General features: G+C 39.6%; 1 protein-coding gene across 1 annotated transcript in view; it reads left to right on the top strand.

Moving 5' to 3' along the window:
• Window positions 1-11,876, top strand: part of LOC138027716 (short-chain collagen C4-like) — a 19,324-nt gene extending 7,448 nt beyond the window's left edge. Inside the window, exon 5 of the mRNA XM_068875318.1 lies at window positions 11,259-11,876. Coding sequence (XP_068731419.1) covers window positions 11,259-11,740 — 482 coding nt within the window. The 3' untranslated portion in view covers window positions 11,741-11,876. The remainder of the gene's footprint in view (window positions 1-11,258) is intronic.
• The last annotated feature ends 3,124 nt before the right edge of the window (window positions 11,877-15,000 follow it).

Raw genomic sequence — 15,000 nt, 5'->3', positions numbered from 1 at the left:
CTTTTGGCTGTCTATCGCCATAGTTCTTGTACTCAGTGTGGCTGCATGCAGTCCCAATTACTGCTGCTGTAGGGATGTCTAGTAGTAAAGGCAGCCCCAGAATAAATACTCTTGGATGTGCCAAATAAAGCAATGCGGCACACCTAAAGGCTATGTGATCTATTTGCATTTCATGGAGTATCGTCAGGTGAAAACGGGTTTCGGCCAGCTAAATCAATGCAAAATGCACAACCTCAGGCATGTGATCTCTGATGTTTGTTAAACATCCATACTACCTTTTAGAACATCCTTTCTTCATCAAAACCTTTCCGTCTTCAAGGATATAAACGTAAGGTTCATATAAGCCACCGGAAGGGAGGGGGGTAAATTTTGGGGGGACTTTTATGTTCAGCCGGACTTAAAATGGTATGATGGTTAAGAAATAATTTGAGATGTATTTAACATGGCTCACACCAGTTTCAGCCTTTTAAAGATACTGTACTGCTAAAAGTATTGACTTAACAACAACATTGTTTCCTATAACGGCAGTGTTATGAATGCCAAGCATATGAAACATTAATTATTGCTTTACAAGATAAGATCATTATTGTTACGTAATTGCTACCAGAGAAGCAAGAGATCCCTCCAAAACTACCCTATGTTTTACCGTTAGTTGCATGTATCTCTAAAACGAACTCGGTGACCCCCTTTTTTCATTGCTGATTAGCTGGCCGTGGTAAAACGATCTGCCGAGTTTAAATTCTTTGGAGAAGATGTAGCGCCACCGTAACTGCTCATACTTTTTAAGGTGGCTCTGAATCCACTGGACCCGGAGCCCATGAGTAGGAGCTTGCCTCTCTCATACACGCCCTTATGAGTCAACCTTTGCCCGTGACTTTTTATTTTTAGAACACCACGAGTTCCTCCTGCTCTGCACACACTGTTTTAAAAGGCCAATCAGAATAAAGTCATTGTCTAACGAAGACAAATAAGCAGTAACACTGTATTTAAATCGTGCAAATTTATGTAAATTTATGTAAATACGAGTCTCCTGCTCAAGGGTTCGTTCTAAAAATAGAAAGATACGCCCAAAGGTTGACTCAAAGATCTACTGCATATGGAGGCTCCTACTAACAGCCTCCTCCTGGTAATACGTAGTGATAATGAACGCATTGTGTTAAGCAATAAGGGCGTTTCATATGGTAACATGACATTGCTGTTATGTGATACAGTGTTGTGGAGGCAATCCTTCTAATAGTACAATCTCTTGAAAGTGTTTAAACTGCTTTGAGCAGCTTCATTCACTTTACAGGGGTTAGAAATGGGGTGAGAGATACAAGCAACTAAACACGAAATATTGAGTGTTTTTGGATGACTGTCGTGTTGCTATGGTGACGTATTGCGTCGTGATAATGAACGCATCGTGTTACTGAAGCAATAAGGGCGTTTCATACGATAACATGACATTGCACTTATGTGATACAGTGTTGTGGAGGCAATCCTTCTAAATAGTACATTCTCTTGAAAGTGTTGAAACTGCTTTGAACCATCTTAAGCTCCGTCGCTATTGAGGTGTGTTTTGGGGAAATTTCGTCGCGAATTTGTTAAAGAATACTCCATGTAAATTGCAGATAGCATGGAGCTAAAATAGATCCTACTCACTTCTTCATTTCGTTTATTCTTTGTAGATCATGTGACAATACTTCAGAGAGAATTTTCTGCCGTAACAAATCTATATATTTAAAGTGCGGGTTTTTTGCTAAAATTGAGAGAAGTGATCCTCGCACTTTAAGTCCACCTAAACCAAAAAATATACTTTTCTCTTAAAAAATTAAGCGTAGTTTTGGGAGCATTCTGGCGCCAATTTTTTTTCCGACTGGCTAAATACTAGATTTTCTGTGCCCCTTTAAACATCACGACCGCGCAAAAGAGGTCTGGGAAGAGCGATGGTAGTGACGTCAGATTGAGAGCCCACAGGATACAAGCTTCACCAAACTCGTTCTCTGGGGACCCTGGGAACGAGGTGGAAGCTTTATTTGCTTTCTCCTTGATAAAGAAGTTCTTTTAACGTAACGTTAAAAATGTCTTGCCCCTCGTCAGATTCTGACGCTGGTCATTTTTCCGAAGACTCGAAAATGGATTACGACATAGAAATGGAAGACGATGGTCATGATTTATCTCCATCGAGATCATATAGCCTCGAGCGATGAAGATATCATCGCCTTTGCTGACTACCCAAAGGCTGACAAGGAATTACGAAAAAGGAAAAACAAGCTGACAAAGCACTAGAAAGACAACTGAAGGCCGATAAATTTGAGGGAAACGTTGAAGTGGCTTATATAGTGGGAATAATTGCGTATTCTGCATGTTGATCTCTGTGCGCACCTACCGAGACTGCTTTCGTTGATTGTATGTTTCTTGTTTGGCTGTTACTTCTTGCATCGACAGTTCATCATGATTTGTTCCTTTTATTCATTCGTTGACTTCTGTATTGTGTAGATGCAAGTGTGGAAATTGTCACAGTGTCGATTTTCTTCAAAACATTAGCGAGCACTATGGCTGCAGCCGGGGAGTTCGAAGGCTGTTTCGAACCTTGTGAAAGTGACCTTGTCCTTCAAAATGTTGGCCCCGGCTGGCCCCGGCTTGCCCCGGCGATAAATTGTCCTGTGTGATTCAACATCCCAGGATTTGAACCCGTTTGCCTTCAGAAATGGAGTCTTAAGTTAACAGCCAGAAAATGAGGCAAAGCAAGAGGAAAGCAAATGTATCAACAAACAGGAGACGAAGCAAGGTGAGCGGTGAATTTGTTTTTTTTTTTTTTTTTTGGCTAAGATATGGTTTACAAATTGAGTACATGTTCTGTACTGCTGGTGTATTTGATTTAATATCTGATTTTATCTTTGCTTCGTTTCTTTTTATTGCTTCCACTTCCATTTCTCTTGTAACTTGAGCCTTCTGTCATGAGAATCGTTTAATTAAACGCCTTTCATATTTGTGTTGTCACGTTTGATCAAAAGCGGTCCAAACGTCGAGTAAAGGCCTCTCTTTTGAAATTCTTCAAGCACAAACTGAACCCATCTTCTTCGACGTTTCGTAATCTCATGGCGATTGTCGTCAAAATACGGTATCAGGAAATGAAGCCTTAAACCGCCTTTTAAACTTCTGGTATTGTAGCATCCTGCTGCTTTGCATGTAAGCTGCATTCAAAAAATCCGCAGAGAAGAAGTCAAATTTTGACGTCACAATTGCAGCTAGACCCATACCTATCTTGTCTCGGTAGCGCGGCTAACATGGCAGTATTTTGCCGCTAATTTTATACGTATTCACCAGAATGTTTCTCTTATAACTTGAGCTTTCTGCAAGGAGAATCGTATTAGAAATAGGTGTTTAATGAAACGTCTTCCATATGTGTTGTCACGTTTGATCAAAAGCGGTCTAAACGTCGAGTGAAGTCCTCTGTTTTGAAATGCTTCGAGCACTGTGACAAACTGAACCAATCTTCTTCGATGTTCATGGCTTCATGGCGATTGTCGTCGAAATACGGTATCATGAAATGAAGCCCTATACCGTCTTTTAAATTTCTGGTATTGTTGCATTCTGCTGCTACGCATGTAAACTGCAGTCAAAAGATCTACATTGAACAAGTCAAATGTTTAGAAAACTCTGGCTTTTAGGTCGCAATAGCAGCTAGACCCATATCTCTTTTGTTTTTGTTTCGGTAGCTAGTGCGGCCAACAGAGCAGTATATGGGCCAACATGTCGGAGTTTTACCGCAAATTTTACCTATTGAACAGACCATCAAATATCGAGATTTAAACCAAATCAAAAAATTGTTTGCGCCAAAATGCCCCTAAGATCACGCTAATATATATTTTTTTTTGAGAATCTTCAGTGGTGAAGCGGAAAGAAGCGGTTCCGATAAAACAGAAGCTCCGGGTTCGAATCTAATCCACGGATATGATTTTTTAATTTCCTTATTTTCTGTGCTACCACAAGTCCTGGGACACAGTGTCCTAAATTGACGATAACAGTAAGTTCTATTCAAAGCTAATTACGAATTAACGATAATCGTTAATTTAGAGAAGAGATCATGTTGGAAGTAGTTAATAGGCCTTTTTCGATATATTAAAAGAAAGGTGAGGTTTAATAGAGGGCAAATATGTTAAGCGAGACAATCGGCTGGCATGAAAACACGCCCAAAGACAAAGGAAAATGGATTATATGCAAGTATTTTTCACCTTCACTCCAACGTGTTTCTTTTGTTTTTGTCCTCAATGACTCACTATCAACCCGAATATTTTGATGTTTCGAAAATGGCCTATTTTGTTGGGCTCCCGTACCGGCAGCGGGTTATCATGAGACGAAATTGTTATCCTCGCACTTTAATAGCTTAGCAATTGTCTTATCATGACACCTGAGTGAGCCTGGGTGACCTGTGGTCTTATCATGACACCTGAAAAATTCAGGGGGCTTCAACGGAAATTTTCGCAACCGAGACACATTCATGCTTGATCGCGAAGAACAAAATTAAGTTTTAAAATCTCCTTTTGTCGTGATATGATCTGTGCGTTCGGAATCAAATGTGTAATGGAATAAGACCAGTCTGAGCATCGTGTAACGGGAGGCAGATGGGTCATAACATTATTGTGGTGTTCACTTGTGAAATGAAAGTTCACTCAAGTAGAATTTTTATTCCAATACGAACTAGTGAACTTCCTACGGCGTTTGTATGTAAACACTCTCTTTCCTGCCCCGATATATTCCTTCAACACTTTCGTAATTTTTTACAGTGAGAACCGAGCATCATGCATACTCGAGACTGAAGCCCCGCGCAAATGAAAGGCTTCAAGGTCCTTCAACATTTGCTTTAACATCCGTTCGATTTTGTTGAAGAGCGATGTTGAAACCTTTCGCCTAAAGACAACTGTTGACGCTGTTACAATCAAAGAAATTATTTTAATCCCCTGAATTGCTGTTAAAGGCGATAGCTCGTTTTGACTAAAAAAAAATGTGGACTCGTGTAGATCGTCCAGTATCACGACATTTGAGGCGCGTTTACACGACAGAGGAAAAATGGCACGGGTCCGATAAAAAGTGGAACGGTTCCATTCAGTTTTGTAAAAAAAAAGGGAACTTTTATCCCTTCCGCTACGGAACCATAGGCGCCTATGGTCCTGTAGCGGAACGGATAAAAGTTCACTGTTTCTTTACAAAACTGAATGGAAACATTCCACTTTTTATCGGACCCGTGCCATTTTTCCTCTGTCGTGTAAACGAACCTTTGTGATGATCTGCCTACTGTTGACCTCTGTTGTGTACTTTGTCAACGGCGAAGAAAGTTATATTACTCGAAATCACCCGCTTCAAGTTCTCTTTTCGCTTTAGTTCACTCAGTGAAACTTTTCTTGCCAGTTGACCCATCAGTTCTAAACGTTTACGTTCATTTCAGTCATAAAGTCGACCAATAAATCCCGATGCAACAGTGATTTGTTAATTTGGTAGCTGTATTTAACTTGGTAATATTGTGTTGACTTGAATTTATCACCGTCAATTTTCATTGTAAATACAACTCTTACCACTCAGCCTATCTTTATTCGTCGTGATTCTATTCATCCATTCCCATTATGTCATCAACTCCCGGCATATTTTGCTGTTTTTTTGTGTTGTTACAATCATGCCAATAGAGCCCTTTCATGTTACAAAATTTACCTCTGCTGTTCCTGTTTCAGTGCTGCGTTTGGAATCCCCAAACCTCAAATCATACACCATAGCACGAGAGGAACCACTAACTCAGTGAGTACACTAAAAGGCCACCCTTCCCATGCAAAACTGTTACAAAGGGAAGGGGAATAAAAAGAGCCCCACAAAATCTGTTTTGATGTTTATAACCGTTATTGCTTACATACTGTAAATGAATGTAAATAAAACGTAATAAAGTTTTGTATTGCTAATATACCTTTGAGAGGAAGACAGCGACGCTAACGAAAGCTTGAAAAATGAATCAACATTTTCTGACGCTATCGTAGAACTGTTTGCCGTCTATATCCCGCACTGTTCGAGTATCACAGTATCGGCGAAAATGCTCCAAGTGTATTGTATTGAAAGAATTCGTTATTGAAGTAAATATGGAGAATGAAGGATTGCTTGGAAGTATGTTCACGTTGTCGTCAAAACTTCATCGATTGAATGTGGTTACATTTATTCCTATTTTACTTTATTAGGGACTTCAACATCTACGAAGGCGAAAAATATAAACTTTGCGCTTTCGTAGTATCCTAAATCTCAATTGAAAACGAACGCTTCCTCACGTTATTGTCAAAACCCGGCTCAAATTTGGTGATTTTATGTCGCAAAGTACTGGCAGAAATACGTGATAACAAGTACCCACTGCGTTTATTTTTTCTCTTTTAAGCAAATGATATACGTTGCGTTCTCTTTACTCTGGCCTTCGTCGTTTCTTAAACTCTGCTTTACTTTCTTGTTTTCCAGAGGACGGAAAAGAAATCTGTTGAGAAATATATGCTGCAACTGCAGCACGCCTTTTTGCGGCATTAAAACATAGTTTAGGACGAGTCGCTGTTTCCGTTGCATCCTCGTCCTTGCCAAAGCTCTTTGTTATGGACAAATGAGACATAAGTACATCATTTACGACATGTTCGCGTACGTTTCATCTTATTCAAACTGACAACCGTTCATGCTAAAGGTTAAGGACGGATTTTCATCGCATGTACAGACCAAATTTCATTCGGCATGTCAACTTTTCCAGTTCTTCAACAAATGACCCAATTGTTTCTATCAACAACCAGAGCATTTTAATTCTAACACTGAATTCACTTGGCTTACAGAAAGATGCCTGAGAAGCGAAGACATTAAATCGCCGAAAGCTTATTAAATATGTCACTCTAGCTTTTCTGCATTCGTTGGTTCAAGAGAAAGGTACAGACAGACAAATCTAAATCCGTCGTGTTATAGGTAAGAACGCCGCTCTAAGAACTGTAATATGTCAACAATGTATGCGCAAGATCGGCGCTCTCTTTTGCACAGACCGTCGGCGTCAATTAAGTCAGATGTAGAATGTTATTTTTACAGTACCCTACATGGACAAATTGAAAAGTTATTGTCAGATGCTCGCCACCTCCACATAACCCTAAAATTTGCTCAGTTCACGTCGTCGTCGTCAGGCCGAGAACGGCAATTGGCATGGGAACACGCTTCCAAAACTACGGTTTGAAAACAGTTAATGATGAAGCACCGTCATTTCCTGCTGTTAGATTTCATAACCTTTTGCTAGTCTTTCAGAAAAGCCAACCGAGCAAAGTTACTTTGAAACCACGTGCACTTATCATTATCCTAGAAATATTTATATGCAAATCTGTCTGAGCAGTCCAACTGTTCATGGGGAATATTTCAGGGTTGCGGTCCCATTAAAGGCAAAGCTTGTTTTCCTTGGCTATCGCTTAGAGTTTCTTTGTCACAATATAATTGTTATTCCACTTGGATGTAGATTGATTGTGTACACCAGGTGAAAATAATTTTCAATCCGTTGACTGACATATTGACATTTACGCGCGTGACTCTTTGTTCAGTCAAAAGCATCTCAGTTGTAAACGCGAAAAAGTTCAAGCTTGTATCTTTGTGAAGCTCTCTGCAGAATCAATAAAACTTCTTTCTTGTGATTCAGCTAAGGTATATTTATTTCGTTTCTCCAACTTGATACTCCACTTGTACCGAAGGCAGTGATCAAAGAAGACCATTTCGTCAGCTATGAAGTACCCGCGAGTGAAAACCCCATGTGGTGGCTTGCGTTTCCTTGTTGTGTTAATGATTTGCTTTCCCATTTTGGTCCACATCTCAGCCATGGATGATCAGCGTCCAAATAGTCACGATGTCCATGCAACTGGACAAAAGACTGAGTCGATGCTGTTTCGCGAACGGAGAAGAATTAAGAAAAATACCACTCAAAACCCACAGGACATTGAAAAACGAGTGAAAATCCTTGAAGAGAGGTTTGTCCTCGATAATTTATAGCTGATTATCCTCCCAATCTCAAATATAACGTATTGTCATCTCTCCGGTCGAGACTGAGTAATCTTTTCAATTTTTTCTTGATTTGTTCATTGTTTCCACTGGTGTATTTTCGCGAAATAAGAATCATGATGCCAAAAAGTGCTTCGTCGAGTCTCCTGGCCACCAAAATAATACAATTGGGCTTCATGCGTTGGGAGTTTGTTTACACTTCAATCAATAATTTTCAGAAATAAAATTTCAGCTCGAAATTGATTTAGCAAAGGCTAAAACTTCCTTCAGAAACTTGGTATCTCTTAATTATTCTTGTTTCTAGCAGTATTAAAATGTTGCCAGTTAATTTAACTCCAAGGGAAATATTAAGTAAATGTGAGAATGATATACACAATAAATGAAATGGTGACAATGGAACCCACTGGAAACTCGAAAAATCCGAGCCCCTGATGGGAAATATTGCTGCAGTTTCAATTTCGTGCGTGTGTGTGAAATGTTCAGTAGAAGTGAATGAGTCTGTCGATTTTTGCGCAGAAAGAGAAATTTAGTTCGCTAAAATTAAATTTATTATACCAATGAAGTGATCTCCTTGCAAAATTAAACTTGTTGTTTAGAAAATACTCCGCTTGGAAGTAAATATCAAAACGATGGGGCAATGTAAACGCTTTGGAAAAAAAATCAATAAAAGCCTCGAAGGAAAGAGCCATATCGATTACGCCACTCCATGCATGATATCATGTAAAATGTCAGCTCAAACGAAAAAAAATAAAATTAAATAAAATAAATAAAATCACACCACCAGAAAACTTCCACATGTCTGCAGGGCTTGTTCCAATCAGATCTAGTACGCAATCAAAAGTTAGCATCATCTCTGTAAAACTCTGTAACATTTAACTCAACATGGACAGTTCTTCAGTTATATGTGGGTTCTTTCCCTAAAATATAATTATGCCTTTACCTGTTTGAGCTTGAGTACTCAGACATGACCATCTGATAACAATCAACAATTCAGATGAATATCAACACTTCAATATATTTATTTTTTTGTAGACTTGATGCACTGATGCGGTCCCCTCCTCTGGGATCAAATGGAGATTCTTACTCCTCACTTACAGCCTACCTATTGGGTTGGTATCAAACCCACCCATGATTATAAGATAATGATATTCAAAAGATCAGTTATTTCTCAGTTTTTTATTTATTAGAGACAAAACAGAAAATAAACTCTCCTCTGATTTGTAATGTTCATGCCAGTACTTGAGCGCAACAAAATTCTGGCATAAAGATATTATTTTCGTTAGGTTATGTTTGTAAGGAAAGTAGTTCAAGGTTAAGATTACTGCCAACAACAATTTTTAAGGAATTACCGATTGGTGAACTCTAAGACACTGAATGCTTTTGCACTATTTTCATTCTTAAAGGAAAGAATATCCAAAACAAGGAAAAGATGGGACCTCCTGGACCCCCTGGTTCACCAGGGTCACCAGGATTGGCTGGTAACCCAGGTTCGGATGGAAAAACAGGCCCGAAAGGTAAACGAAACTTTACACTCAGAGACCACATGGTCTGACTTCACTTCGATTCACAGAGCTGTCATATATTTCGCTGTCTTCTGGTCAAAACGTCTGAAACTGTGAAGAAGACACCCATTATTACACCTATTTCTTGTCTGGTGCTTAAGGTCCTCCTGAAAACTACAAATGATCAGAAATTTAATGTGTATGAGAAAGAGGCGTTTACATCGAAATTTGTTTCCGTTTGTACGTAAGAGACACAGCCAGATCTTCGAAAAGGTTAAACCCATTTAATGCAGGTTCAAATCGATTTCAATCCTTTCCATTAGTACTGAAAAGAGAAACTGATTAGTCTCATTGGACCAACAGAGTCGGACTCTGCAGTGAACAAAGGAAATATCATCCATTTTGGTCTCCACCACAATTTAGGGTTTTTTGAAATTGTATAGCATGGGAGAGCCCTTGATAGCGATTATAAACAAATCTAAAACTTATCTAAAACTTGTCCAAACTGAGGATTATTTAATTCAACTAGTCGCTAAATGAGGAGTGTTTTAAAAACCTTTGCGATCGTACCATTTATCAAAAATACAGTATAAATCCGTGACTTCCGAAAACTTATCATCCGCTCAGGGTCTAATATTTAGATTTAAAAGATGCAAAACATGCACGTGCGGTATTTCGTTGATCATCACAGCAACATAATTATGCTAGTGCTGAAAATTAATGTCTTTTTCTGAAAATTGTTCGAGACACCTAGTGATGTTCTTCCTCCAAATAACCCTGACCCTGCCAGATGCAGTTTTGCCGCCTCGCATTTATCCTGTTTTTTTTTTTTTTTCTAAAAGAGGAGCTCTAGCTTCTTAATCAATAAATGAATGACAGTAAATTGCTAAAGGTTTTTTCAGATGAACTGCCCAACTCAAAGAAAGAAAAAACAAACAAACAAATACACTCACTTTTAAAAAGGGAAAACTTAATATAGTTTCGTGAATCACCCCGAGTGAGGCATCTTCCCCTATCTTTCCTTTAAATTCGTTTTAATAAGCTGAACAAGAAAAGCAGGTCAATGTGACTATGGAAAACGAATCACTCTGAACTGCTTCCCTTCAAATTTTCCCATCCGCACACAGCAAATAATAGTGCACCCGCTCTGTCCTCTTTCCTCACAGGGGAACCAGGAAAGCCTAGCACAAACACGCCCTTACTAGGCCCTCCTGGGCCTAAAGGACAACAAGGAGCTATAGGTAAGACTGGAGCCCAGGGACCTCAAGGCGCCAAAGGAGAAAAAGGACAAAACGGGACTGCAAAGTCGGGTGTGAAGTATGTTCGATGGGGAAGGACCACATGTCCCAGTGGTGCTCAGATCGTCTATAAAGGTATAAAGTTCCTAAGACAATTTAATTCAACGATTCCTAACATTTCGCAATACCACTCAACTAAGATTCACACTTCGTTTTTTTCAGGTTTGGGTTGTTGTGATAGAATTCTGATTTTTTTTTCTTTTCTTGGTGGTCACAGGAGTTGTCACGAGAGCAGAAAGCGTTATAAAGGAATAGAAAAAAAATTACTCAAACGGAAATACTTATCTCGCTAAAATAAAGACTGAGGGAAAACATAGAATGGCAAATAACGCTAAAAATCCCTGATGAATTCTTTTCGAGATGTCATTTATTAGGGAGTGACAGCTGTCTTTTTATCTCCAAGCAAGATGAATGTGTTTTACATGTCACTTTCACGTTTCAGGGATAATTGGCGGTGGATTCTACGACCACTACGGTAGTGGAGCCAACTACCTTTGTCTTCCTCACAATCCAAAGTACGACAAGTACAAAGATGGTCACCAGGGTGGAGGATACATTTACGGCAGTGAGTATGAAGTCAGTCACTACAACGGAGACCCTTTTAAGAGAAATCTCCATGATCATGACGCACCCTGTGTTGTCTGCTTCGTGACGTCACGTGGTTCAATGCTGATGATGCCCGCAAGGAATGACTGTCCATCTGGATGGACCGAGGAGTATCATGGGTATCTGATGACTGAACGTCATAATCACAAACATTCAAGTGATTTCATCTGTGTCGATGGTGATCCAGAATACGTTCCTGGTAGCCATGCTGACAAAAATGGTGCCTTGTTGTATCCCGTGGAAGGCGTTTGTGGTTCACTTCCCTGTCTTCCATATGTCAACCATCGAGAGTTGACATGCGCCGTCTGTACCAAGTAATGAAAGAAAAAAGAAAGCTCGAACAGTAGTTCATTTGCATTAGAACTAAACAGAAACTAAATGAAATATCAATCGCTAGCAAGCCAGAGAGCAAATGTAGAGTAAGGGGGCAAAACAATAAACTTGTTGATCTTAATGAGTCTTGTGTTACACGATAATGTTCAATTCGATCCGCTAATCAGCATCCTACAGCTGAAATGTCTTGGAACAAGTGCCCTCTTCGATTCGTATCGAATATACTAAATCTTTTAGTCGTACTCCAGTCTTCTTACAAAACTCAGTAGAAATTGATCCTCCACAGCAAGTCCATTTTCATTAATTAATTGAAATTTCTCCGACAAATCAAATAAGACCCCATTGGTATGAAACCCAAGGTTGACCCCAATGGAACGAAAATACGCAGGCATTTGAACTTACCTAACCTAGATAACGGACAATCTTTCCTCCCTTGTACCAATTCTTTTTCTAAGTGACACCGTCCTGGGCATGTATTTTCATGTGCCTCTTCCAACAAGAATTGGTACAAGAGAGTAAGGATTGTCCATCTGTTTGGTTTAGGCAGAGTTAACTGAATAGAGGGTAATGTGAAGTGCTAGATTTCTATCCCATGTGAACCATGTGAGCGTTAGCCCTACTGATGGAAATGGGCCCACACAAGGACAGAGAAAAACTCTGACCATTACCCTCTATTCAGTTAACTCTGTTTAAAATATAAGTGCTACACGGCCAACGTTTGTATAAACGTAACCTTTCCTTGTACTTGTTTGGTTTAGGTACGAGTATTAACCTCTTTCATAATGGCGGCCCAAGAAAATATCCTTTTGCTTTAGTGCTAATAAGCCTTTGTAGCCTTGCAACGACGAGCGAATTTCAAAAGAATATTTGTTTCAAAACGAGGGCAGTAGGTCTAATTAACATAAACACAAAAGCATGAAAAAGTGGTCGCCATTTATGACAGTGACACTTCCACCCTGTTTGACAACAAAGATTTCTCAAATACCTCAACCTGAGACATCGATCCTAGCATAAAATTTACCATGAAATTCGAAGAAAAGCATAAAATTCCGTTTTTAGACGGCCTTGTTAAACGCGAGCAAAATCATGCATATGTTTCAACGATGACCTAGTACAGGAAGAAACTTTCAACCGGCCTTTACATGAAATGGGACTCGACTCGACTCCTTCACACCACGAAAGCACGAGGTTAATTTAGTTCGCACCTTGACCTATCGTTGTTTTCGTGTTTGTTCTGATTCCTCTTTATGCGTTCTTGCCTTTAGTTAATGAAATTGAAAAACTATTATTACAAAATGGGTATCCTCAGGGCAAGTGAAGCGTTCAAATCCTGTCACAACATCCCTAAGAAAAAATTCATTCTGGTTTTGCCCTAGCTATTTAGATTTAAAGAATAAAAATGTCTCGCGAAGTGTAAATTCTTGTATTGATAGTTTCTATAGCTTCGTTAATTAGGGTTGTTTTTCAAAATAATAGACGAGTTCACGCTCTTGATTGCATCATGGGTAATCAGGACAACATGGCGGAAATTCAAAGGTTTGTAGGGAAATTCAAAGCAAAATATACTGTTCATGACTCAACTTTATAGACTTTCTCCTTCATAAACCAAACAAATAAGTTCATGTTTACAACTACTGAGATGAACTAGACTTGGTATCCGTTGTTTGGAATTCCTAAATATTGCTTTTTTTTGTCTCCATACATTCTCTGTAATTTTGTTTCTTTGGAATTAAAGGAAATGTATGGCAGAAACTCCTTTTAATAAAATAATGTCTACAACATCCATTCTCTCCAAATTTATTCTGCCGCATCTTTGAGCGCATATCTTCTGTTTTGGAAAACAAAAAACCCAAAATTGCATATTATGAACACTTTTCATCGTTTTGAACTTCCTTACAAACCTTTGAATTTCTGGCAATCTTGCCCTGATTACCCATGATTCCTTTAAAAAAAAATCAGATTTTCCACTAATTTGAATGCCAAGTTGTTATCGGACAGTTCAATAAGCCAATCACATTCAAAGTTGCAGTTTAAATCAACCAATCACAACTTTGGTTTCAATCACCATAGAAATACAGGGAATGGCCGGACATCATTGATATGCAGGAGTTAAAATCTTATTAGCATAATAGCACCGCGTGAAATATATTTTCATATGGTTGATATCTTTTTGTGCACTGCGGTCCCTTGGGAAACTGTATTGCAAGGTCGTTAGCGCCTATTTACACGTTGGAGTTTCTATTGTTTATGCAAGGGTTTTTAAGGTTGGTTGTTCGCGCCACTTTCCATTCACGCTAGCGACCCAGAACTTCGGTCTTTTCTTGTAGAGATTTACTATGGAGAACAGCGACAGTTGCTCGGCCGAGAAGGATTATCTACGCTATCGGCCAGTTGCTGGTACCAGCCAATCTGCGTTTAATCTTAACCCATCAGTCGCGGAAACCTCCAGAAGGTCAAACCAAACGCAGTCACGCATGGCAGAGTCGCCGCTTGTGCAAAATGTGTTCAATATGTTCAAGAGCTCCTTAGAGGTCAAACTTGAAGAAAAAGGCAAACAGATCGAGGGAAAATCAGGGACTGACAAGCAAGTCGGTCGACTCCGATTCAAGGGAAACCAAAAGCAGTTTGAGCACAACGCCAAGCTTGATTCTGTCCTTGACAGAATTAGAGAGGAGGCTGATGGTTCCAATGTTGCGGTGAGCGAGTTGATAAAAGAAGGAAAGGAATTAATTCTAAAACGGCGAAAGCTTATCAGGATCGCGGATAAATGTGTTGATGGCTGGAAGGTGGCAGATGAGTACATGTCGGATGATTTGGCGTCGTGGTCGGAGGACGATAAGCGGTTAAGAAGAGCCAGAGAAACTGTTGGTCGACAAGCGGCCCAGCACTGAAGCGATTACTCGAAACGTTTTAGGAGCACCTTATCCAGCTCAGATCGGCAGCTTTTCGCGGAAAGATTTGGTTTAATTAATTAACTCTTTTCTGTCAGTCGGGCCTCAAACGGGTTCCCTGAGAAACCCGCATTGACCAGCAGTTTTCTTTGTGAGCATTTATTGTGTTTTGGGTTCGCTTGCGATCCTCCCATATCTGTGGTTCAGTTTGTTTTATGGATCTATAAGATGAAAATGATTGCTGACAACAGTTTCTCTGGCTCTGATTGCTGAAAACGTTGACGACTGGCAGCTAATTGAGATCTTCTTCGCCACTTTAGAGGAAGCCTGGGGACCCCATTCGGTTGATTTTAC

This window comes from Montipora capricornis, chromosome 12, assembly GCF_036669925.1.
Source record: "Montipora capricornis isolate CH-2021 chromosome 12, ASM3666992v2, whole genome shotgun sequence".
Taxonomy (NCBI): Eukaryota; Metazoa; Cnidaria; class Anthozoa; order Scleractinia; family Acroporidae; genus Montipora; species Montipora capricornis.
The sequence above is the reverse complement of the archived record's forward strand: the minus strand, read 5'-3'. Positions and strand labels throughout refer to the sequence as shown.